We start from the raw sequence: 26,720 nt of genomic DNA, 5'->3' as shown, positions 1-26,720 counted from the left end.
ATAGGGGTCAAAAATACCTGGTGACCTTTGGAGCAAATAGTTTATATAATACCGGTGCATGATTTAACAAGAAAACATATCTTACATACATGGACAAATTTTACACAAGATTCGCTCTTTGTACACATTCCATAGTGCAGTCATCTCAAAAGACACTTTTAAGACAATTTGACTCTCACATGAAGGGGGAACAATGTCTCTGGGCGTGTATTTGCATTTAAAGTGGGTTAGATGTGGGGTTTTTTTTTTGTTGACATCATTTTTTTAGTCTCTTGTGAAAACAAACTGCGCTTCTGTATTTAATTTTGCATGCCTGGTTAAAATTAGGAAATGCAAGTCCACTTTGAAAGGAACACGACATTTTTTGTCAACCAGCTCTACACAATAATATTTTGTAAGGTAGGGAAAGGAATTATATTTGGTAACTGAGTCACTAACAGATGCCACCGAATTTAATCAGATAAAATACTGAATAATAATACATTTACATAAATATGAAAGAAAAATATTTTAGGACTTCGAAACATTAATAAAAACAATCATTTTCTGAGGTTATTGACTTACATTAGATTCAATTGCATAGAACAGGTTGACAAAAAAACATAAAGCCATTATTCTATTACTCACAAAAAAAAAAAGGCAATCGTATCTTTTGGGTATATTGGTTGGTCACTGGGGTGGTATCTCAAAGGTAATGTTTTTGAGAACATCCCCTTTAGGAACCTAGTCAAATTATTAGAACTAGGTACAGTAAGTCTACATACAACGTTCAAATGCCAGGTTTGTGTGATTTAAAAAGAAAAAGTATATAATAATTTCAAAACGTTTACATTACTGAATTATCTATTTTTAGATTTCAAGTCAAATTAAACAGTTGAGATATTGTGGTTGCACAAGCGTGTACAGGCACACCCTCTTAGAATTAGGATGTGGCTATGTTCAGAATTAACCAATAACGCTTATACTCATGCGGGGTCAGCACAAGCCTGACACTATTTAATTTATACAATTTCCAAGCCACCCTTTAATTAAATTGTACAGGTTATAGGTTACCTTATGGTGAAAGAATTTTTTTAAATTATTAATCTCCAAAACCTGGCATTTGAACACGTCTGGGCATATTTATTATACCCACTGCAAATTGGGGTAAATCTAATTTTGTGTCACAGAAATTAACTCTTGTGAACCAAGTCTACTTAGGTAAAGAATATTTTACCTTTAAATCCAAACTGTGTTATTTTCACTCAAGCTGCTGGTTATTAAAAGTTCACCTGTATGGTAGTAGGTAATGACAATGTTTTTTCTTTTTGCATAATCACAGATTTGGTTGAGATGTTATGCTTACTTTTAGGACCTTCCTTTGAAAGCCGCATTTCTATTTCTGTTAAGTCCTTGACTAAAATGACCCTTAGCCCTAAATATTACCCAACAGCAGAACAACTTCCATGACATTACCACCCAGAGGAACATCAAGCCACTTAGGCCGATGATCCAGTCCATGACATCACGTTGAGAGGCTTGTTAGAACCGATAATTCTTCGCAAGATGGCTTAGAAAGTCCATGGAGAGCATCGTCAAAGCCTCAAGACTATGTTGTCGTCGTTATAGTGGGATTACAGTGGTTGGGTTTCAGAGAATAGGCCCAGTCCTTGTTTCTATGGCTTGTTTCCAACATACAACATTATTGGTTTCACTTGTAATCGGTAAATAGGTCAAGTTGATAGCGAGGGAAAGATGGCGATACATGAGGCACTCAGTTATTTAAAAGGTGTAGTGAGCAACGTTACGGTTTTCGAGCATGAAATACAAAACCGCAGTTCATTTGAGACGTGACAAGACATTTCCGGGCCTTTTTTTTCATGGGTAAAAGTTGCAAAAGCAGACATCACTTCTGTATTTAAAAAAAAAAAAGATTGCCTGTGCCTTTAAGAGAAAGGAAGTTAAATGAGATCAACACAGGACGGGGAAGCCCTCCGTTGTGGAGGCTGAAGACAAATTGCATTTATCAAGGCAAAAACTCATTAGAGCTCATTTGATACCCTCTCAAAGATGCTTGGATACCAAAGTTCAAAATTGTAAGTGTATTACCGATGCATCACGTTGTTTTCACGCATCGAATGCCTTGCATTGCATCTGTATTGCTTTCCAGGTCTCAAATGGTGAGAGTGTTCAAGCTAAAAAATATCATGTTAAGCCTGAGAAACTGAGATCAAGTAACTCTAAAAATGATTTGATGGAGTTAAGTACGATATACGACCTTAGATTTTGAGATTTGTATGGCAAGGGGAAATGCAGAATTAGATTGTGCTGCAAAATCAGCATCCCCCTGTTGCTGGAAGGGAGTTAAATAGTAATCCTGCAAGTTTGTTGCCCTTCACGACTCCTCTACTTTTGTGGGAGATTTCCTCAGACGTGACAGGCGACCACGTAGCTAAACTGTTTTGCTTGGTTCCGGCAGCCTCATCCTGTGCACATTTGTCCTTTCGCAACACTTGTGCGTTACGAAAGCTCAAAGCCGGTGTTCATACTGATGGCGTAGCGTAGCTTGTCACGCAAGATGCTCTTTTTGCTGTAGTTGGGCAGTTTGAGCAGGTTGAAGCATGTGGAGGAAGTGGGCAGTCTACCACCAGGCTCCTTTTTACGGATTGTGAAGAAGCCTCGGAGCACGCTGCCAAGGGTGTCCCCCGTGTCCTGGCCACAGAAAATAAAACATGAGAAAGAAAAACAGACAGATGACAAAAAGGATGTGCAATTTTTGCAATTTTCACACCACATCCACAACATCATTAATTGAGAAAATTCAGAATGTTAACAACATTTTCAAATTTTTTTATTTTAATGATATACTAAGGATTGGAAAGTTACAAATCAAATCCAGTCAATACCTGTTTATCTTCTCTTTCTAAAATGTATTCAAAGGAGAGCAATTAAGAATCCTACTTTAAAAGAAGACCTAGAAACAGCCTGTCATTAACATTTCAGCATCATTTATACATTTCCTTTGGAAACAAGTCACCTGGCATTTGAGTAATGTGAACAGAAAAAAACATCTGCTTGTTTGCATGAATTATTACCATCTGCTAAACAGCAAAAAAAATATGCAATATATATACACTTGTATCACTAAAAAATAAAACACATCGGACAATAAGAAAATCTACAATGATTTCCAAAACCTGCTGTAATATTCTTGACCACTCCCTTTTTCTGTACATAAATAAAACTGAGCAACAGTCTCACCTGATCATCTGACACTTCCACACAACGGATTGAAAAAGGTGGCTTGAGGTAGGCAAAACCTAGGAGAGGAGGTCTTGAGCAGCTGGTAACAAACTACACAAGAGTAAAATGAGTTCAAGGGCACACAGTATGAGACAAATGAAAATGACTGGAAATGAGCTTACTTTGAGGAACATTGCCCTCTCCTCAGCCGTGAAATCACTGGACAAGATGTCCCACAGCCAGATGATAACACGATGGCTGCTATGAAAACCTCCGTAGTAGACGGTGTGCTTCCTAAATCATACAGACAGCAAGGCCACAATTTAGAATGGGAAGAAAGTCAAATTGTGTGCTCCAACTCCAAAGCGCAACACTTTGGAGAATGTGAAATCGTGCTAGGATAGAGGAGGGTGAAAATGAAGGACGTACTTGAGGTCATCCAAGTCAATTTCAGCATTATCTCCCGAGACTAGACGCTGAACCTCGGGTGTCGAAAACATGTGCAACCATTCTGGGTTAATGATGCTGCGAAAGCCTCGGATGAAAGCTGCAGTTTGCTCCTTAATCTGAGTGTGCATCCGGAAGTGAGCCATGAGGTGGATGTAGCTGAACCTGCAGATAAAAATGGGTCAAACTACAATCAGAGCATCAACAGATTTTACGTTTTGAAACTTTGATATTGACTGACGTACTTATTTTCATTGGTGACTGGCATGGTCTTGCCTCCAGGTATCAACTCATGACAAACAAGCTGTGTGGAAAAATATAGCAATTCATTCTGGATGAACTTGCCGACAGGTCATACGATTTGAAAAATATGCCTTTTAAATTTACAACAGCTGTTGATGTTGGAATTAAGAGCATTTTATTATTGATCATATCAATATTCCACTGGTTATAGTCATTCTCCACACAATGTTATGAAGTTGTGATTTTTCAAATTTCAGTCATTTTTTCTTATTGATATTATTATTTAATCTAATCAAAATGCAGGTCTGCCGGCATCCGGAAAAAAAATGTACCACCTTAGAGATCTGTTTCAAATCCTCACCTGTCCCATAACATCTTCATCATAGGACAACGAGAGTCCCAGGTCTCCCACATCTCCATCATAGCGCTGGAAAACATGGATAGAAATATAAAGTATTATGTAGAGAGTGATCCACAGCACGTGAGGTGATAAAAATGTACCATATGACAATTCAAGATTTAAAAAACCTTAATGGAGGTGAGGTTCTTGTAAAACTCTGAGTCCAAGGAGGGCAGCTCATCAATGGAGCTGTAAAAAGTGCTGTGGTGATGACCCAAAACTTGGCTGAGGAAGAAGGAAGCAAAAGGAACATCCACCACAATGCCCTAAACACACACAAACGATGCCAATGTTACACAATGACCCAAAATGAAACAAATCCATGGTGGGATTCCTTTGTGCGCCACAAATACCTCATAAATGGCTTTCCCTAACATCTTCCCCACAAACTCAAATAGCTGCAGATGGTTCTCGTGGATGTAGGAAGTAGGCGAAGGATAAAGCCTCTCATTTCCACTCGTGGTCTGAGACAAATATGAACAAAAGCAAAATCGGATTGAAAACAAGATCTTAAATGTTTGATTTTTTATTATTTTTAGGAATGAGTTACCTTGAATAGGTTGAGTGCAGGGTTGAACACTTTCTTAATGATCTCTTCAAGAAACTCTTTAAACACACCATCTTGATCGATACCCGCTTCATCCACTCCCAGGTCATTCACAAACTTCACACGAATGACGCCTTTTATGGAATTCACAGGTAAACGGCGGAGCTGGTCGTAACCATCCTAACATATTGACGCACACGTTAATGGAAACAGCAGGAACATTTCTCATCATCCATCCCATTTGTGTCCGTACCTCTAACATGCGTGAGCGGCGAATGGTAATGTGCGTGACGTGCGGCGAGGCGGAGTTGGTTTCTATTAAACCAAGATTCTCTTTTTCCTTAGTGACGATATTCCGAAACAGCAGCACCCTCTGAAATAGTCAGAGGGCAGGCAACACATTAGTGCATGCAAGATGATAGGAGAATATTTATTTTGTCACGGTTATACTACATTCCAGACCCCTGAGTAAGATACAATAACAATAAAAATACAGTAGTAGGATAACTCACATTTTTATGAGGAATAACATGTGGGATATATTGCAGTATCAGCTGGGCTCGCTTCTTGCCTTTCTCAAGTTCTTGGAACAGCAAGCTTGGTTTTAAGTCTCTGAATGCAGCAGATGGAGGATGAAAGAGATTTTTAAATTAATCCCCGTTTTAAACATAGAGGCGCATTCTCAGTTTGAATTTACTTGCGTAACCAGTGGTCATCAAAGGTGAATTTTCTCCGGCAATCACGTTCGTAAAGCACCATTAACCATCCGTGAACGCTGTGGAATAACTCCAGTTTCTCCCCCTTTGCGTTCTCTGTCAGACACACAAGAATACGTTTTGCAACCCCAATGTTCAAAATGTTCAAATTGAAAACTCTCTCAATGTACTCTTCAAAAAGGAGAGAAATCATCTTTCGGTGGGGATTGAATTATTCTACCAACATTTGTATTGGCAACTTGATTGATTAGGTCATTATTTGTGTGTGTCCGTTTTAGCAACTTTATCACAATTCCAGACAAAAACATTTCCACGTCCATATGAATGCACTGACAGAAAATAGGATCACTCACCGAGGATACCGTCCCATATCATTTTGTACACAAAAGTGTTAAGAAAGGAGGAGATAGTGATGAGCTCCTCTATTTTAAAGGAGGTCTGTTCTTCGTAGACTTCGATGTCATCCAGAATTCTGAAACACATCGACAACAACTCGTGAACACGTACGATTCAAAAAGCACAGACTAAAACAAATGACGAATAATTACGTGATGAGGTGCCGTGAACAGTCACAGAAGAGCATAAGCATAGCCAGGAGCCGCTTGGACTCTTCAGTGTCATTGTTGAGACACTCCATAAAAAGCTTGAGGCCTCCCTGTGGGCCCAATTCACAGATAAAAGCCCACAACTTGGGCAGGAGGTCATCGAGGTGTGTCAGACCTGCACGTTGAAACGGAAAACACAGCGACTGTCCCGTTACAAGTCTCCAAATAGATCAACATATTATTTACCGGCCGGTGTACTGACCGGTGAGAATCTGTAGTCGTATTTGCGTCAGTGTGGAAAGGGCAGTTTGGTAGAGCACACAAATGCTGCACACCTTCTGAACTTCAGCAGAGTCCACCCGCTTTCCCCCGACCGGCTTCAAGATGTTTCGTACAGACGCGGACTTCTGAAAAGCTCGCTTAAACAGGCCTATCAGTAGAGGACAGCAATTGATTTCCTCATCCATCACACTCACCACCAGAAAGTACGGATTTGGATTTGTGACCCACTTTTAACTGGCAGGTTATTTTGCGATGTGCTAGGTTGTGCGGGTGCGGGACTGAGCTCCTGACTCTCGAGCTTCTTCGAGAGGACGTCACTGAAGAGGGTCCGAATGACAGGCACGCCCCACAGATGCTGCAGTTGCTTGGTGACCAGTGGCATTGATTCGTTAAGACTACAAGAAACAGAGCAGCAACATGCAATCAGTGGCCACAGAATCAAATCAGTAAGATTCACTTTCAAGGTAAATCTAAACTTGGATTAAAAATCTGTTCCTCACCCATAATCTACAATTTGGGAAAACCAGCCCAGGACTGGGTGCCAGTGGGTGAGGTTGGACTTCTTTTGGGACACATATCTCTGGCAGTAGGACAGCATGTCAGTCAGGTCCTTCACAAAGCGATTGGTCTCCTCCTCTATGATTTGCTCATTCAGGAAGCCCAAGTGAATCAGGTTACCTAAATTAACACAGGAGGAGGAGCGAATTGAAGTATTCTCTCACCTAAAAGTATCAACTGACTCAGCAGAATAGCTCAAATGCTGTACCTAATAAGCAGAGTGTGTGGCTCCCCTCGAGACACACACAGATATCAGAACACTGCTCCTCACGGCTGAGAAGAAGGATAAACTTCTTTAGAAGGCCATGAGTCTGGATCGACGTAATACACTGTTGCGAGAGAGCTAATGTTTAAAACCTGTGCATAGCAAGTATATTATTAGCATTGTTCGTAGTTGACTTCGTACCTCTGGGGTGAGTTTACACAGGTGCGAAGTCACAGCTGGAACTGACATAACGTGAATGAGGAATGATCTGAGCAGGTTGTCTGAGAAGTGAGCAGCGATGACTGGCCTGAGATTAGACAAACAAAACAGGGCAGAGAGGATCAATCGAGGGCTGCACAATTCATTACATTTCAATCGTGATCACAAGTTTGGCCGCCACTTTTTGATTGTGTGCAGCCGGCAGGTGATGTATTACCTGACACGATGAACACTTAAATCACGATTACAATAGTCATTGAAGTAATCATTAGCATTTTGACCATAAATCATGCAATCAATCTACCCCCACCCCCAAACACTCCATTTGAACTCACCCACCTTAGTGACAAAGTAAATATAGCTGTTAAAGTGCCTTTTGAGAGAGCTGGTTTCGAACGAGCCAAGCCATTGGTCAGCAAAATCTGGAAAAAAAGAGAAAAATGTCCTTCGTGTCAGCTGGCAGTACTGCTTAAGACTAAAACTGTCACAAATTAGTAAAGAACAGAAATGAGAGAGGATACATTTACTGGTACACTTGCACAAGATCCACCGTATCAAGAAAAAAAAAACTGTAGACTTTTCAAAAGGCTCAGTCACGCAGTTTTGATTAATACATTTGTTATTATTATTATACTATGTTCATATAAGACCAAATGGTGACCCAATATTCAGAATTTCTGTTGTGAATTCTGCCTGTGATACCGAACCTGTAGTGTTGAATAGAATCCCTTTTGATTGAGATGACCCATGATATTCTCACAGATTCTCATCAAAGCAGGTCGGAGAGCTTCTCCTAAAACAAAGAGGAGGAACAAACTCCATGATGCTTGACATTATCAGATAAAACATTGCTCGTGTGGCTCCTGACCTACCTTTCCCTCTCACAATCCGCCATGTTGATGTGTCCGTGAAAGTGACCAGCATGGTGAGGTAAAGGGTTACCAATTTGTTGTCCTGCAGGATATCAGGCTGGGAATCATAAAAACAAAGACATCATGTAACCTAATACCATCCATATTGTGCTTATTTATCTTTAAGCTTGTACAAACCTTTAAAGTCTTTAGTAGTTGACAGCAGGTCCACAAAACATCTTTAATCTGTTTCAACCAAGGGATTGTGAGATCTTTGGAGAGTGCCAAAGACACATACCAGACCTGAGAGACAAAAGTGAAAACAATCAACATGATATAAACTCACATCAAGTTATTTGGCAATGAAAAGAGCACTAAACACTTACTTTAGGCTCGTTTTCAACTTCCATGCTGGCAAGAATAGCCCGACAAAGCTTTTCAAACCTCTGTCCAAAAAGCAAAATTAAACATCAAAACCAGCCCATAAATTGGGGAAGTTCAAATATTAGAACCCCCCATTATTATGATGTATTGCAGTTCTATAGTATCGCAAGCTACAATAACAAATTAATCAGTCATACAAAAATGTTTTCATTATAAAGCTGTTATCAATACAATGTTTGTATTGCCTAATGTGATATTTGTGGCTGGTTGCTGTACTGGAAACGTATCAAATAGTCTACAACAAGATGTCACAAACACCACACTGCTCTAAAACTAAAAAAAAAAAAAAAAATGTTCTTGGTTATACTCACCATCTTATCCTCCAAGTGGTAAATGAATAGTAATTTACGAGCAATTTTAAAAATTGAAAGTGCATTTCTTTTTGACGTTGCAGCTGAAGACTCAAAATAGTCATCAACATCTTTCCTGGTGAAATAGAAAATACAAATATTAACTTAATGCAGGAGATATCTTGAAGAAGCAGGGTTTGTTTTGCAAGTAGCCAATAGAGTTAAAAGAACCTTATTTGTTTCTGGAGTCTGCTGCGACATAAAAATCGTCTGACCAGGGCTTGGATGAGGATTGCTGCTCTCTCTTTCTCCTTCTGCCCTTTCCTCTCCTCCCTGGCTTGCCTGGCTTTATCCAGGAATTCAGACTTCGAGCTTTGGGGTGCACCAAACATTCTGCACTCTAAGGAAGAGGGCATTCAATCGCTTACATTTTGTGCCATTTTGCAGACTGTATAGCTATTGATGTCGATTCACAACATTTACATGCACTGCATAATTTTCGTGATGAGATCATTTGCGTGCCAAGAAAGCTCACCTGGTGCTACACCTCCATAATGATTATGTTGTCTTCGGGGTCCGAACAGCAGCAAAAGCTGATTAACGATGTGGACTAACTCGTCATCTCTGGATAAACGCGCTACACACTGATAAAGTAGCTGAAATAGTTAGCATCCGCGGCTAGTTTGAGAGTCTGCATAAATATTGTCTTCTAGTTTAGCTTCTCACATTGTTTTGTTGATAGTTATCATAATTTCAAGATGACGGCTAATCCGTGAACGACGACAGTCTCAAAAACAGGAGATACATATCACTTGAACATGTAAACAATGAGAGGCGAGCCCCGCACGACCCGAAACCATTAATGCACGGTGTCGCATTGAATTGTGTCCGTGTTGCATTCATCTACCAGAATTTAGCAGTGATATTTATCTAAAAGCAAAACAGTTCACCATGATCATATGAGAACTCCAACTCGGTGTATGTGCCCGTGAATAATAATATTTATTGAAGTATTATAGGCTTAAGGACAATCCTGTACGATTTGTACACGTGTTCTGTTTATAAATCGAAATGGTTTAACCAAGTCAAAATAACGTAACTGTGCCTTTAAGGAGTAAAATGGAAAGTTGACGTCATTTTCAACTGCGCAGCCATGAACCGGAAGGAAGTTGATGACGCTGACGTAGGTTAGCAAGTTACATTTACCAAGTCGGCCGTGGCTTCTATGGTAAATATGATATTTTGTATTACTTTCATTTGAGATCTTCTCACAACGCCACCACTAAGTTAATGTAGAGAGCGCGATATCAATTTTGATTGTCAATATGGATTTCTCCCCACTTGCTTGAGTACATAAATAGCATTCAAATAGCCAGGAGCTAGCGTGTTCGGCTTGCCTTTCTAAATCAAATTACTTCATTATTCAGTTGTTGGAAAGGGGGTGACCAACACAAAGCGCTTGTTCTGCTCATTAAAAAACGATGGACGCAATTTGTGTTGCAATCTTCAATTTCGCATAGTTTTTCTTCGTCGCTATATTTTTTGATCGAAACTAGACTAACGTGAACAAATGGTGGAAAGGGGAAATGAAAGGGATAGACTCGTAGTAAGCCACCAAATCAAATTAAGAAATGGGCACGTTATCATTGTACTTACCAGTTTACAGTAAACAAAAGCTCGATCACTGTAACTCAGAAATGATGTGTTTGACATGTATGTTTCTGTGCCACGATTAGGTTTGACGTAAATTGAACCAAAAAAAAAAACAAAAAAGTCAAATTACTGTAATTAATTAAATGATCTCCTAATAAATGTAATACACATAAACTGTATCATATTTGCATGTTATTTGGAAATTTGAAAAAGATAAAATAACACTGCTGCTCATCCTGATATTTCCTTGATATTTGAAATAATTGTTTTATTTACATCTGTAATTCACTTGTCGTATGTTTTGGTATCATACTGAACGCAGTCACTAATTGTCGCCATTAACAATGAGTTGTAATGACAGGAAACGCCATCAGTTCTGAGCATCATCAACATTAGTTGTTGTAGTAATTATTAAGTCATTTGTCAAATTTTCATGGCTTGGAAGCATAACACATTGAGAGGGCAGTACAAGCATGATTGTTCTGTTTGGTTGTGCTCCAGGAAGAGATGTCAGGAGAGAGCGCCGTGAGCTCGCCAGTGCCGGCAGCTACCACCCGGACCACATCCTTCAAAGGTTCCAGCCCCAGCTCGAAATATGTGAAGTTAAATGTAGGCGGGGCTCTGTACTACACAACAATGCAGACTCTGACCAAACAAGACACCATGCTTAAAGCCATGTTCAGTGGCAGGATGGAGGTCCTCACGGACAGTGAAGGTGAGTTGCTCGGAAATCTTCAAGTGCATAAATTACCAAGTCGACCATTCAGTGTCGAAAAATTGAACTTACAATTGCCCTGGTAAATTTGATTTCTTATGAAGGTTGGATTCTGATTGATCGCTGCGGCAAACATTTCGGAACGATACTAAACTACCTTAGAGATGGAGCGGTGCCGTTACCGGATAGTCGGCGGGAAACCGAGGAGCTGCTTGCAGAAGCCAAGTATTATCTTGTCCAAGGCCTCGCAGATGAATGCACGGCTGCTTTGCAGGTACGTCCTGTAACTGTGAAAGGACATTTTGCTGATTAAATGCTTTTGCAATTATTTTTAAATCCCTTGTCCTGCAGAATAAAGAAACGTATGAGCCCCTTTGTAAAGTGCCTCTGATGACATCATCGAAGGAGGAGCAGAAGCTAATTGCAACTTCAAATAAGGTGTCGATAGCATATTAGTGTTCCTCATCAGGATCCTTTTGCCAATTGTTTTAAACACATTTTTGCGTCTTCCCAGCCTACAGTCAAACTGCTGTATAACAGAAGCAATAACAAATATTCCTACACCAGGTGAGTCTTCCAAACTGAAGCTCTTGACACTTCCAGACAGATTCAGACTGGTTCTATATTATATGAGCTGTTCCCCCCCCCCCCCAGCAATTCTGACGACAACATGCTGAAAAATATTGAGCTGTTTGACAAGCTGTCGTTGCGGTTCAACGGCCGTGTACTCTTCATCAAAGATGTGATCGGGGATGAGATCTGCTGCTGGTCCTTCTACGGGCAGGGTCGGAAGATAGCTGAAGTGTGCTGCACCTCCATCGTTTATGCCACTGAGAAGAAGCAGACAAAGGTGAGGAGATCTATTTTGGTCATAAATGTACATTTGAAAGGGTAAGTTGATTAAAATAAAAAAACATGCGAGTTTACACATAGTTAACATGATTGTTGAGGGACTGGCAAGTTGACTATTTTTTTCAATCTTTGCATGTGTGAACTAGGTGGAGTTCCCTGAAGCTCGCATCTATGAGGAGACCCTCAATATCCTCTTATACGAATCCCACGACGGGAGGGGGCCAGACAACGCTCTGCTGGAGGCAACAGGCGGCGCCGCCGGACGATCCCATCATCTGGACGAAGATGACGAGCGAGAACGAATCGAGCGAGTTCGTAGGATCCACATTAAACTACCCAACGACCGAACGCACCACCACCAGTGACCTCCCACCTGTTTTAGCTGAGGCCTTCCACCGCACCCGTGCCTTAGACCTGCCCTCAACAGCGCCTCTCTAACATGCATTACCAGGAGACGGTATTAGTGTGTAGCTGCGCCGTTCATGTGTTCATTGTGTCTCCTTTGCTGCGGTCTGGCTAACTGACTGCAGTGTGTGTTCAATTGTATCACGGTTGTCTTCTGGCACGCAGAAGTTCATAATCATATTTGGTTGCTCACCGAAGTTTCAACTAACGTCTGTATGTTGTATGTGTGTTCATCACAAGTGGTCCTAAGGAGATCAAAAATTATGATGTCAGTAGTTACAAATGGATCATGTCATATTTTCCTTTCCATGTGGCTTTGAGTGCTTCACTGATCATTCAGAGAATGACCCAAGTGTTAATCACGAAGTGGCCACCAGATGGCACTGTTTTTATTCTTAGACATTTTTATTAGATGTTATTGTTTAATACACAGAAGTGGATCAAATATTTCCAAGTCTACCTTATTTAGTTTGAACCCTTATTCATTTTCTGTTCTTATTTTGTATGGCGGTAACTTGAGCCCTCACCTGTGGTGGTAATATGGACTTCATGATGGATAGATGCTAAGATTGGGGTGAACAAGTGTAACTGAAGATCTCCCTGCCAGAAACACATTTGCATGGACATGCTTTTTATCGAGGGGGTAAATTGACGCTGTCCATCACAGAAAGTTCAGTTTTGCACAGTTATAAATCAATATGTGTAACAATCACTCGTAGATTTATTGTACAGATTGTATATGTTATATATTTATACATCTAAAATAAATTTCTATAAATGTATGAATTGCTTCTGTTTTTATCTTGCATGTTCTGATTGCTAGGAAGCATACAAAGCTTCTAGTGTCCACAATTCATTAGAGATGACAGCCCAAAGTGCAAGCATCCAAAAATATTACCAAAATTATGCTTTTAATATGCAACATTTTTAATTTTTGCAATATGTATTATAATTGTTGTACCACTGCAGTGTAACTACAACTATCAATAGTAATATTAATACTTCTTGTAAATATAGTGCACTTTATGGTGGGTGAGTTGATAAAAAGTAGCCGATTAAAATATCCGATGGTATGAAAGTAAATTTAATCAGTGAGGAAGTGATGACATCATTCATTGCATAGGCCCATCCTAAAGTGCGTAACAGTTGAGGTCATACGTGTATCCAGTGGCCATATCTCTCCAGCTTTGGGGTTTCTGATGAAATATGCAAGGGGCCTCTTATGTGTCTCCTCTACCCCTCGTGTTACCTCGGCCTGGCCCGAGTGGCAACCTGTCATGACAAATGTTGCTTATTAACTTCCCCTGACTCAAAAGCATTGTCATTGATGATGCCAAAATTTTTCATGACAATCTAGAACGCACCACCATGAGGTGTCCATTCTTGGCCTTGTACACGTTCGGCTCCGGGCCGATGCTGAATTCTATCACGCTCTCTTTTCCAGGCTGAAACTCTATCTTGATGCTGAAAACATTTCGATCAGCATAACACCTACGCTATCAATATCCAATCCCTTCAATTTTACCATTTGGTGACTTACCTGCCTTGGCTCACCCTGACTGCATTTTGCTTGTTAGCAATGATGCTGAGTTTGGTCACCAGCTCAAACAAGTGGTTGCACTGCAGTACAAGATCTCCCTGAAACAATGTGACTCATTTATCTCGTTAGAAGAAGTTGGACCATGTTGACCTGATTTTAACATGTTATATTTGTAATAGTAGCATTTAATATAAAATCGATCTCCGTACCTTTTGTTTGGGGTCCTCACATGTTACGTGTAACACAATGATGCTGTCAGTCAAATTACTGACGGAAATCCCTACAACGAGAGATGCATCGTCCATAAACTTCGAGTTGAACATAAAATCGTAATGGTTGGTGTGTAGCTGACGTCAATGTTGACCTTTGAGAGCAGTATACGAAATTCTCTGTTTGATCCTTGCCTCCTCCACCATGTAGGCCGCCGCCTGGGTGAAGATGAGCTGCCGCGGCCTCGTTTTGAAACCGTTCCTGTCGTATTTAATCATCGGGACGCTGTACTGTAGAAATACGAGTCCCATCACAGAATAAGATTGGGTTATAGAATATCAGCGTTAAAAAAACCCCATCTTTTTTCACCTTGATGTGCTCATGTCGAATCATTTGTAAGACCCTCGCGTTAATATCTTGATCACCTGAAACGATACAAAGTTTTGTTCAGAAAAGTTTTTTTTTTTTCCTTCGGGCATTTATTTACTCTACCGCAGAGCATGCTGAGTAGTTATTATAAGGTGGCATCAATTTGGCAGGAGGCCTTTTAGTTTGTGTAAAGACGTTCATGTCTGTCTTTCTGATGACAGAAAATTGCTACTTTCATATTGTTAGATTAATTGAAGACTAAATCAGGAGTCACAAATGTTTTTGGGTCCCGATTATTGTGACGGCTTAGCTTGACAAACACTAAAATTGCATTACAATTAGGCGAGCTAACTAACGTATATGGACAAATGTGCAAATTGTTTCCACCAAACTGTCCACGTCCAATTTGTTCTTCAATACTTTTGGATGTCTTTTATGTCTTGTATCTACTTTGATGTGCTGGACCGACTCTCAACTCATTCTGAGCCTGTCTGATTATTTTCAGAAACAATCTAAGTATGTTACTCACTGATTCGTGTTTCTACAAAAGGTTGGGCGACACTTTGTGGATAACTTTCCTTTTTCCCCTTGAATATGGAGCTGGCAATGAACTTCATTTGAAGCTGAAAAAGGACATTGAAATTAGCAATAAAATAAAGTATTATTATTTGACATGTATTACCTGTATTTTCTTCTGGGGTGTGATCCCTCGAACGTATTTCCGCACCATGAGGCGGTAGTGCAGTTTACGAAGTATTTCCGACGTCTGGAGCGGGCAGAACATGCAAAGGTTGACTGGCATACAACTCAATTTGGGCATCAATGTTGTTTCTGTGTACCTCGGCCAGCACTTGAGGTGGAGATAGCCACGTGGTTTTATCCAATACGGTTTTTGGCAAGTTTTCTTTAAGCCGGTTCAGGTAATTCTGTCTCACAAAGGCCAAATACTCTGAGTTATCTGTGACTTTTGCTTGCCCTCTGGTCATGTAGCCTTTGATAAATCTGAAAATAAAAATGGTACAGTCCAGGAATATATTTCACATTTTCTTGTTATGTTAGTCCTCTCTTGTTTTCTTACTGTTTAATGACTTTCACAGCCCACGCTCTCTTGTCTCTCTCCTTCCTTGCCTGCACTCCTCTCCAACATGTCTCGATCTTTGTTGCTGTGGGCATCGAAGGAAGAAAGTGGAATCATTTACCCACATTGAATCACTCATTACTTCAGGAAGCGTCTTATGCACGCACCGGCCTCCTTCTGTTTTCGGAACTCGCCCTTTGCCCGGTAGCCTTTGTATTTGGCCTGGAGTCTTGATGCTGAAATATAAACACACCATTCATTCAATGTGTAATTGTTCAAGCCTTGATCATGATGCACATCATCGGATTTGCTCTCACCTAATTGATGTTTACACTTTTCAAAAGCATCCTCTGTAGCATACAAGGTTCTTGGATGGCGGATGAATATTTTGGTTCTAATGAAAAAGTTGAACATATTTAATTTCAATTCTCAAGGTATAGTCGAGTGAACTAGAGTCAAGTAAGACCTGATATTGGTATTTTCGAAGATGAGCGGATCTGAGTGGGAAGGCTGTGCCACTATGTGAGTGGTCACAGCAGACTTCAATCATGGCCATTTGAAGCAGCTTTCATTCCATTTAAATGCCACAAGATGGGGGTACCTGGATACCGACACCTTTCTCTGATCGTTCATATGCGCCCCATAACATAATATTTAATGGAATAAATATAAATTAATAATAATACATTTAATTAAATACAATGATTCAATGGTTCAGAGGGTTTGATACCTGCTGTTAATAGATGTGGTGTATTGTAAATATAAAATAGGTATGTTGCATTTGCCCAGCTGTCTACTCTGTGCTGGTGTTGCATGTGGTCTGAGGTGATTTTCTGTCAAATTGTCATTCGATCGGGCATAAATCCAAGACTTTGCTGCGCCGTGCATCAAATTTGAAATGAGAGAATATTGGCAAAACAATAATAATAACAACGCTTTTAGTGTCTTTGCAGAGCATTCACCTGAAGTATGAAAATCCAGTTTTTATTTATGATTTACACAACCCCCCAAATTTCATTGCAATTAAGGTTCGTACATGGCACAAACATGATGTACTGGGACAACAAATGACATGAGGTGACTTTTGTAATCAAGACATTTTTCTCACCTTCCCATTTTGTACTCATTTGGAAAATAGCCCAGATGTTGAACCAGCACCAACACCCCATCAGCAGGTTCTCCTCTCCAGTGTGGCCAAGTGGCTGGGCACAGAGCTTTATAGCTGTTCAGTGTCAAATGTATTGGCATCAGCAAAAAAAGGAATTATACATTTGTCATAGGAATAATATCCTACCGTTGTAAAAAGACATCATACTTCCTCCTATACGCAAAACCAGCACGTCTGACTCTCAGGTGCTGCATCAGGCCCAAATATTTGATCTGATGTCTGATGAGAGCTTCATCAAACTGTCCTGGGTTAGAGAAGGAGGCTAAGTGGAGAATTCATTGCGCATCTTCTTTTATAAACAACAAGTACCTGGCTTCCTGGACTCATTGGATTTAAGGCAACGTATGTACCAGGCGTCTTTGGCCATGAGGATCTCTGTCAGCTTCAGCAGGCTGCTCTTAAACTGGGTGGCCACCTACATAGAGAATGCTGCTCATAATCCCAAGTCAACAGTTCATCTGTCAGGTGCACATGGCTTGAAGATGAGATGTCACACTGACTCAACTTACTGTTTCTGGTCTCCGCCTGCTGTCTGGGTCCATGCAGGAGAAGCATTGCCTGACAATGCTGTTTTTTGATTGACATATCAGCTGGGAGAAGGTGGCAAAACACGAAAAAGGCACCATGAGGTTGATGACTATTTCGATCATTCATGTCAAAAATTCAAGTTGTATACTTACATCTTTAATGTTTTTGTATAAGAGGTCATTATTTTTATCCAGAAAACCTTTTAAATGACAGAAAACAATTTTAGGCAGTTTGCTCAAAGCAATATTTAAATATTTGAGAGCGAAAAGGTAGATTGATTTTTAATTTACCCACAACACAATAGGTGACCTCTCCGGCATAATGCAAGAGACGGAAATCTCCTCTCTCCATCGTCCTGCGTGTCTTTTTGTCTGCCAGCTTGTGTCTACGCTCAAAGAGGGTGAGGACGGATTTTCTGTCAGCCATAACATGACATTTGAGTGTGATGTGAACTCACGAGACAAAGTGCGGGTGGTTCCCCATTTTTTCTTCCAGTCTCTCCAGGAATGTGAGGTCTGTAGCCTCTCCTGGTCTCAGACACTCCTCATCCTGTAGGTTCAGAATCAGAGCATCATTTTCCCCAATCAAGGTCAAGATTGTACCCTGCAAGCACATACCAGGATTGATATGATTCCTCTATGTCTCTCCTCCACGAGATCACAAATAATCTTGTTATTGAAAAACTGCACCGGCTCCCACTGAGGAAAGCAAAACTTGAGTGGAACTCTAAATTTGGTTGACTCATGTTTTATTTTGGGGTTGAATCTCAGTACCTCAATATCCTCCGCTTGATATTCTTCCTGCTCTGCCTTGAGCGTGAGCTGGATGAAAAGTTGCTGGAGCTTCTCGTTGCAGTAGTTAATACAGAACTGCTCAAAACTGAACACACAAGCGTACAGACAATCCATGCGGCTATATATACAAATAAAATATCTAATAAAGCAAAAGTGGTCTACCTGTTGATATTAAAAACCTCAAAACCATAGATGTCCAAAAGTCCAATGACAGTTTTTCTTGCAGGGTCCTAAAATTAAAAATCACAATAAAGTGTCGCACATTACCGTAGTGCTTGACAAGATGTCCCTTATTTTTTTCTATCTCACAGTGTTCTCCATGGACTCATTTATCCTGTTTACCAGCCAGGTGAAGGTATGCCCATAAATGGCCTTGGCCAGGGCATCCCGCACATAGATGGCGTGATCCAGAGAAAATGGACTGAGCACCTTGAGAGAAAGTCAAATACAGTCCTAATGAGCCAATGTTGTATTGCGCAACATTTCTATTAGAAAATAATTCGTCATACCTGGTCCGTTTTGGCTTCAATCTTCCTGTACGTTAAACCTTCTTGCAGACTGTGAGCATCAATTCCAAGAAGCTGCAATAATATGACAAACCAGTTGGACTTTTTGGGTCTTTGCACTTAAAACGATTAAAATTTCGTCTTACATTTGACACCCAACGTAACTCCGCATTGGTGTTGTTGAGAGTGGCACGAGCTTTACTGTCAGGCTGAAACTTAACATTCCCCAGGTGAAGAACACTCGCAACGATCCCAAACAAGTGCTGCACACAAGTTGCAAGGCCATTAAAATGATTACTGTTGCCTTTAACATCAATAAAATGACCCAACTTACATTTGTGTTGATCGCATCGATGTCAATAACTTGAAGTGCGTTTTTGACTGTCTTCCAGTCATTTTTGTCATTGATAGATGGCACAATGGCGCACTCTCCCTGTCGGATCGTTGACACAGTGACAGTTGGCAAAGGTACCAACGCAATGCGCCAATGTGAGAAATCACACGCACGTACTTGGGTTAGATAGCTATAATGCTGACAGTCTCTCTCCAGGCCTAGCTGGTGCAGCAGGTCCTCCTCTCCTCCCTCCAGGAGCTGGTAGAAAATGTGGAAGTTTCTCTCCCCGTGGTTCTGATGCACCACCCTGGACTTTTCAAGCAGGTAGTTCAGGATGTGGCCACCAACTGCATCGCCCTATTGCACAGGATTCAGCAGGTAACAACTCAACATAGACGATGGTCCAATGAACAATTTTGTACACCTCTCTTGATCTCAATGTCTAAGAAATAAGTTCAGGTCACTCACAAGTTAGCTACAGATCCAATACATTAGTGTATCAAAATACCTTTTACAAGTTCCCACTTTTCCTGCAAAAAGGCTAATAGTAATGTGGGAAAAATGTGTATAATATTCAAATATATAAATATAAAATAATTACATATCATTAAGATGAATGATTAAATCTGACCTTTCTTACCTCACTATCAAACTGAATGTCCATATACTTTCCAAATCGACTTGAGTTGTCATTTTTCAGCGTTTTGGCATTCCCAAAAGCCTGCAGAGAAACATTGTAGACGGTAATTCACCCGAGCCGGACCTGTTTTTGGCAAATGTCATCAGATCATACTAGAGCATTGACCTCAAGGACAGGGTTGGACATGAGCATTTTGTCCCTGACAGTGTTGAGCAGAGCAGTACTTGGACAGCTGACTGCGTAATACTGTAGAATCTTTTTGGAGGCTTCCGTCTTCCCTGCTCCGCTCTCTCCCGAGATGAGGATGAAGTGATTGTTGAACTCGGTCAACATGGTGTGGTAGGCGTTGTCGGCCAGAGCATAGCTAGGGCAGTCGACACAATGTTAGGTCAAGTATAAACTGCAATCCACGTAAACACTCACAATGTTTTTTATACTCACATATGAGGTGGAAGCTCAAAAAAGTTGACCCCCATGTACACATCCATCTGTTTTTTATTGTAGATATCCAACTCTTTATACGGGTTTACAGATACCAATAAAGTGCCAATGTAGGTCTAAAAGAGAGAGTCAAAGTTATACAACGTTAATACGGTAATAAAGAGTTTTGTCTCCCGCTCACGTAAATGAGATCCTTGCTGAAGCGTTTCTTGAGGTTGTTGAGGAAGGCTCCCTCTGTTGTCTCATCCAAGAGAACAAAGTCTTGAATGCCAACTTGGTCCCTTGCATTGAGGGCACCCTCCATGTCCATTTCCACCTGTGGGGAAAAAACAGTATGGCCGCCGTTATTGTGGAAATAGAGGAAAATAATCTTATACTCGTCGGACAAGGTGGAATTAAAATTTATGGTGGAGCCTCCTAACTGTGATCAGATCATGATCATCATCAAGTTACTGCCTTTTTGTTTTACTGTTGCGTAACGTTTAATAATGTTAAAAATCGTTAAAATGTTTATGCGGGGTGACTTCACTTTCAAGCAATAATTACCCCGCTCCAAAATGAATACTGATTATTTTTGTTCAGTGAGTTTTGAACTCCTGACCTTTTGGTGTTGGTCCCAATGCAATGCCTCACAAGAATAACTATTTTACTTGAACTTGTGACTGAATGTTTGAATGGCTTCGTGGCGGTAAATGGAGGTGAAAAAAAATAGCCCAAAAAAAAAAAGCGCAAACTCGGCACCTGTTGTTATCTACATAGAGCACCGGCCTGCATGTTCTCCAGTGCTGATGCACCGAGCAAACACAACACACTGTGCAAATGGGATTCTGGGGAGCCCCCCGAAAACCAGCGGCACATTCAATAAGCATAGTGGGAAAAATTCCACCAATCTGTTTTGCATTCTCAGCACCGACACTCGGACCAAAGGTTTTCCCAGCTTTTGTTGGTTTTGTATTTTCTCCTCCTCTCTTTTGGAAGCAGAAGTCCTTTGATTCTCAATTCTTTCTGTAAAAACATTTAAAAAAAGATAATCCATTGGATCTAATTGACACAAAGCCCTTCACCCCCTCCCATCCTGCCCCCTATCCTTCGCCTATGGCCTTCATTTCTTCTGAGAAAGGCCAAGTGTTTTTGTCCTGTAAATACCACGAAGCGGAGACAAAAAAGATGTCTTTAAAATGCAGTCTACAATCCATTACACATATTCCCCCTGCATATCCATTCAGTAATTATTCATTAGAAAACATTTAACGTCACAATGAATTTCACACTAGGCAGTCGAAACACAATGGAGGAGATTTGGCCTATTTTGGGGCGAGGACTTTGGGAGGCGCGGGTTGGCTGTACAGAGTGAAGGCGAAGGCTGGAGAAAGAGGCGATGGCGGGAAGTGGGGGTGGGGGGGGGGGGTGATGGTTGCCGTATTTGTCTGATCTGAGAAGCTCTGAAACAGGGCCGTCTTGAGACAAGGGGGCAGACTAAACAGTGCAGTAACGGTCTGTGCCCCGCTGCTTGCTGTGACACTCATTTAGTGCGCCCCGAGGGGGAACAATAGAGGCTTGTTCTTAGTTATCCTGTGTTGTAATTTGGACTTCATTACTTTGCTTGGGGGCCCCACTGGAAGGAGAGAGGAGGCTAGTCAGATGTTTTTTTTTTCTACGTCAGCCACTGTACCCTAATATGCTTTCGCCCCGTCTCCGGGACAATACCCCACCATTAACCCTTCGCCGCCCCACCCCACCCACTTTAAGCCAATGAGACAGGTGAACAATATCATTGAAGGAACCCTTTTTGGGACGTCAGAATCAATCTGGTGATGCCATGGGGGCAATGCCGGTGTCTGGTGTCTTTGACACCCCCTTTATTCATGGGAAAAAAATTCTCTCGGGGCGGCAAAAGTAGACAATATAGTGGGACAGCGTGACTTAGGGGTCTGCCATACAGTATTACAAGTAAGAACGTGGACAGATAAGCTCCTGTCAAGATGACGATTCATGGATTCAATGGTCATAATCATGCTAATGTTTGGGGGTTTCATTGAGCGTTTCGAAGAGTTCAATGTTTTCGTTGGGCTTCAAAATGAGGGACGTGTCTCTAATAAAGAGAGACAAGATGAGCCAAAAAGCAGGTACAGTGGAGTCTCAGTGTTAAAGACAAGTGTTGCTATTGGAAAGAACAAAAAGTGGATTTTTTTTTTCCCAGGTTCCAAAACCGCACAGACAATTAAGTACCGTTTAAGCAAAGCAAAACCTTTTCAGCATTTGCCTTTGGAAGACAAGTTCATGTGCATACAAGTGTACCGGATAGCAATTATAATAATAATTAAGCATTTGAAAGCCCAATCAGGTCAACGATGGAATGAATGGTCATCCGGTGGGCCTTTGTCAGCACACATCCTTGCCGCACAGCCATTTGTATTGTAATTAAGAGATGTCCCCTCATCTTGTCTCGAGTGTCACTGTTGCCTGAGACTGTGTGACCTCATCCATGTGAGAAGCAACCTTCAACGGAGGAGACGGAGCAATTTACCAAAAAAGCGACAGGGCGTTTTATCCACCTGAAAGCGTTACATTAAAATGATGCAACTGTAAAGTCTCATCTATTTTGTAACATACTATAATATCCACCAAACCCAGTACAAAAATGTTAAAACTGCGCTGAGGCACAAATAATCATCAAACCTGCATTTCTGAAGTTGTATTTTGGTCTCGTCAGTCAGGATCCAAACTTGCAAACACTCCCGTCCTCCCGTGTCTGCTTGCATTGAGTCACCTGCAGAAATCGGCCTTTTGCTGAGGCTGTTGCTGCTTGGAGGCCTATGCGCACGTCCGGCCCATCCTGACCCACACCTAGGCCACAGTGCACCAGTTGCTTAATCATTCATGCCGTGGGAGGTGGAGGGACCAAGATATCTTATTCAGTTCTTACCTGAGTGTCTACTTCTATGCTGAGTGTAGCGTAACCACCCAGAAACTGGATCCAAACCACTCCATTTCACCGCCAGCCCCCCCGCCCCTCCACAACCTTTCTCCTCCTTCTTCTTCCACTTCCTTATCTCTTCCTCAAGTGCTTTGAGCTCCATTGTACAGTATATCAAAAAAAAAATACCCCCTACCTCAAATCTTCTTCCCCCTCACTGTGCCAACATCCAGATCTGGTTACTGATCTTTGATTAGGTGGATACATATCAGGACATACTTGATTGCTCAGCATTACAAAGCTGTGGCGGACAACACCATTGTTGTCATGAGAGGACTTATCTGCCAAAATGAATTTTCTGCTTGGGTGAAAACTGGTCAGATTTGACCATCTTCAGTTCTTATTATTATTACATCAATAACAAAGATCTGATAGACATTGAGTGCAGAATTGTGAGAGGGTTCAAATATTTTGGCGAGCTTATTTATTCAAAACTAGGAATGGGCGACGATCGATACCAGCCGATTGCCAGCCTTATGTCAAAGTATCGGTACTCACAATACCAGTATCGGCCTCCCTCTTGTGGCAGTTTTACGATCAGGAAATAAAAATGAATATTTAGAAGTCTACAAAATGTAGTAATGCAATTTTAAAGACAATCACTGTATTGTTTGTGACATAGAGGTCTTTAAAATGATCTGTCATTATTTTGGGGGAGAAACTTTATGCATCAAAAGTACTAGTGGCATCTGTACTTGGTATCGGGGACTTGTAGAATCATTCTATGAACCCATGACACCTTGCAAGGACGGTGGAATCAACTGTTTACCGCTGTTACCCGGTAACGGCCACTAAACACACACACAAACACACACCCCAGAAACCACAGGTGTCCACTTTCTTTGTTCTACTGACTCACATACAATATAAGAAGCTAGTGTATTTCCCCCATTCATTGATTGATTAACTATTGAAAAGCTTTCAGTCTACTTAGATGATTGAGTGGTTGAGTTTCTTTGACCCATCCAGTCAAGAGAAGTTGCGAAGCTTACCTTGGTTTGCCCCACCTCTCGCCCCGGCTGAGTGGTCCTGCAATGCTTGTCCAATCTTAACAAGCTTTGTGCTACCCACTGGGCTATGATTCAGCACGAGACCCGGCAAATCCAATTACACAGGAGTCAGCGAGGTTGATTTTCCCATTATGGATTCCATGCTGAGAATGAGAGCTGATGATAACATTCATATCACACCACAGCTGCCCCTGCACTCTCCTCTCATTTTTGTCCTGCCGCTCTTCCTATCTCATTCTTTGTTGAAATACCTCCTTTCTTCTCTTGTCTTTCTTTCCATCGCTGCTACTTTCATAGTCAATTATTCTCATTTTTAAGAGACCCGTAACAAATGTTGGGTTCAGTCATCATATTGGTTCAAAAGAGATGGGTCAAAGAGGTTACTGGATGAAGTCGAAATTTAATAAAGCGCAAGATAGATTTTTGATCGTCTGCAGTACCTCCTCACTGATAGTTTCAGCATTTTGTGTTTAGAAATCTGGGCTTCAAATACTACACACAAATCCAAACTACCTGACCGACGGACCTCTGAGTGCCACCATGGAAGACACCATATGCCCGCTGTGCCGCATAAAAAGTTACATGAGCTCTTTTAGAGCCAAGGCTATTTTCCACTAAGTCAACTCTATAAAGAAACAAACAGAACTTTTGCTCCAGCACCAGTGAACCAGACTGACCCCGCCTCAGACCAAAGGTCAACTAAAGGGGTCACACCACTGATTGACCCCAGTAAATTGAACTGAAAAGAAACTTTTCTGTGATGTTTCAGGACATGAAGATGATTGGCTGACTGACCTTCTCACTGACTGACTCACTTACTAGCTGATTGTCAGACCAAATGACTAAACTGCAGACTGACTAACCGACTGACTCTGATCATAGTGAGTATCTAGTTCACTGTCTCTCTGACCCGTTCAAGCAGGAATTTGTTTGTGGCCGCTCAGCAGCTAGTGCTGAGTTCCATTTAAGCATGGTTGACAGCAGCTTATCCCAGAGGGTCACCCAAGGACAGGGGTGCCAAACTCATTTTTGTTGCGGGCCGCATCGTCATCATAGTTTCTTTCGGAGGACCATTATGACTGTCAACCCAAATAAATGTATGAACGCCTCATATTATATACAGTAAAAGCTACACAACAAATCGATGAATAACTAGTTTTCAAATCTGAAACAAGTAAAAAAATATTCAAATATTTTGAAAAGTTTTTAACAGTGAAGACGATTTGCAATTCTAGTACTGACATGAATTTGATTCGTCTTCGCGGCCATATAAAAGGATGTGGCGGGCCGTATCTGGCCCCCAGGCTTTGAGTTTGACACCTAGGCCCTAGGCGATATGCTGCTCTATGTGGGTGGAGGGGTCTCTCTCTGCCCAGAGAGGATATTAGAGTGGTGAGCTGACCTCATTCTCAGAGGTGCTGGTGTGTTTTTAGGAAACACTTGGTGCAAGACAAAAACACAGGCTACAAACAGGGGCCAGCCCTTAGGCGACGATCCTATTGTTCCTCATTACTCCTGAACAGGCAAGAGAAGGGAAAACTATCAGTCTTGTCACTTGTCACACTGTGCCAGCAATGTATAGTAACAGGCCGCTAGATGGCAGAAAGTGAAATTAACCTGTGTATCCACCAGCTTTCCATGAATACAATAAAAAGACAAGATCATCAATATTCTCATCAGTATTTTTGGTTACATTTTTGGCCTTGGCTCACTAAAGTTTGGGAAATTTTGTAATTGATACACTCAAAAACCTTTTACGAAGATGACTGAGCATTTCAGTTAGCATTCACAATAGTAGTTGGTTGACAATGCTGTAGGACTGAAATGTGTTTTTAATATTTTGCTCAACCAAATGAAAGATGCGCAATATCTAATATATACAATACTACAAAATTAGGTTAAAATGAGATTTTTTTTTAAATTACTGACTGTGTCAAAACTGAGGATTTGTATCAATGGAAAGGCCATCTTTTAATAATATGTGCATACTGGATCGCATTCGATTGTGCAAGTGTACCTAATGTGTGAGCGGTTGGTATACCATTTCAATCTCATCATCATTGAACACCCTTGAGGCCACACTGGTGCCATATGGTGCCGTGCCAATGAGTCCCAAGCACTGGCCACAGTTCAAGAGTTTTGCAAGGTGGGAATATCCGATTTTACTTACAGGCAAAGAAAAGCACGATTTATTTTCTACAAATAAAATATTCATCTATTCTAGTCCATTCCATCCACTGACGCAAAGTACAACAATTCAAACCTCTTCCACTAGATGGCAGAATTTACATAATTAACCATTGTACTGTATGCACTTTTCTGACAATTTTGTCAAGTGGGGTGACATGGTAGTTTTCTGACGTAAAATCCTTGGCTCGATAAAGGTTGGAAAACACTGGTGACACGCGTCCAGAACGCTGCAGGCTCTAGGACCTTGGGAGCTGTGCTCTGTGAGGTCTTATTTTTTGTCCGTTACGTTCATGCATGTAATCATTGATTGTTCCTTTGTGACACACCGATTTACCATCTGT

The 26,720-nt window shown here is 41.1% G+C and overlaps 3 protein-coding genes across 3 annotated transcripts; 1 reads left to right on the top strand and 2 right to left on the bottom strand.

Annotated features, from left to right (window-relative positions):
• Positions 1–203: 203 nt before the first annotated feature.
• Positions 204–9,839, bottom strand: ube3b (ubiquitin protein ligase E3B). Its single transcript, XM_037258695.1, has 28 exons — positions 9,696–9,839; positions 9,505–9,613; positions 9,201–9,369; positions 8,991–9,105; positions 8,622–8,681; positions 8,434–8,538; positions 8,257–8,353; positions 8,092–8,177; positions 7,724–7,806; positions 7,367–7,472; positions 7,169–7,289; positions 6,903–7,080; positions 6,631–6,797; positions 6,383–6,550; positions 6,124–6,295; positions 5,929–6,047; positions 5,557–5,671; positions 5,372–5,471; positions 5,113–5,232; positions 4,863–5,039; positions 4,666–4,776; positions 4,441–4,578; positions 4,274–4,339; positions 3,915–3,973; positions 3,652–3,834; positions 3,405–3,516; positions 3,241–3,333; positions 204–2,691 (listed from the first exon to the last, which is right to left on the bottom strand). Exons 3-28 carry the CDS (start codon positions 9,359–9,361, stop codon positions 2,500–2,502), a joined length of 3,204 nt encoding a protein of 1,067 aa, XP_037114590.1. The 5' UTR covers positions 9,362–9,369; positions 9,505–9,613; positions 9,696–9,839; the 3' UTR covers positions 204–2,499.
• A 265-nt stretch (positions 9,840–10,104) lies between these two features.
• Positions 10,105–13,043, top strand: kctd10 (potassium channel tetramerization domain containing 10). Its single transcript, XM_037259304.1, has 7 exons — positions 10,105–10,197; positions 11,124–11,337; positions 11,442–11,611; positions 11,689–11,775; positions 11,852–11,904; positions 11,992–12,187; positions 12,336–13,043. The coding sequence occupies exons 1-7, from the start codon at positions 10,195–10,197 to the stop codon at positions 12,552–12,554; spliced, it is 942 nt and encodes a 313-aa protein (XP_037115199.1). The 5' UTR covers positions 10,105–10,194; the 3' UTR covers positions 12,555–13,043.
• Positions 13,044–13,662: 619 nt separating this feature from the next.
• Positions 13,663–20,512, bottom strand: myo1ha (myosin IHa). The gene is made up of 31 exons (XM_037259305.1): positions 20,384–20,512; positions 20,203–20,318; positions 19,927–20,125; positions 19,762–19,842; positions 19,299–19,478; positions 19,122–19,220; positions 18,934–19,050; positions 18,791–18,862; positions 18,591–18,710; positions 18,444–18,511; positions 18,261–18,366; positions 18,105–18,185; positions 17,945–18,036; positions 17,778–17,872; positions 17,640–17,686; positions 17,469–17,549; positions 17,269–17,374; positions 17,086–17,203; positions 16,900–17,013; positions 16,109–16,185; positions 15,959–16,027; positions 15,792–15,876; positions 15,553–15,715; positions 15,396–15,479; positions 15,243–15,336; positions 14,714–14,769; positions 14,499–14,634; positions 14,344–14,414; positions 14,135–14,232; positions 13,959–14,058; positions 13,663–13,866 (listed from the first exon to the last, which is right to left on the bottom strand). The coding sequence occupies exons 1-31, from the start codon at positions 20,510–20,512 to the stop codon at positions 13,840–13,842; spliced, it is 3,081 nt and encodes a 1,026-aa protein (XP_037115200.1). The 3' UTR covers positions 13,663–13,839.
• Positions 20,513–26,720: the final 6,208 nt, after the last annotated feature.

This window comes from Syngnathus acus, chromosome 9, assembly GCF_901709675.1.
Source record: "Syngnathus acus chromosome 9, fSynAcu1.2, whole genome shotgun sequence".
Taxonomy (NCBI): Eukaryota; Metazoa; Chordata; class Actinopteri; order Syngnathiformes; family Syngnathidae; genus Syngnathus; species Syngnathus acus.
Note: the sequence above shows the minus strand (reverse complement) of the source record. Positions and strands in the feature narration are given on the sequence as shown.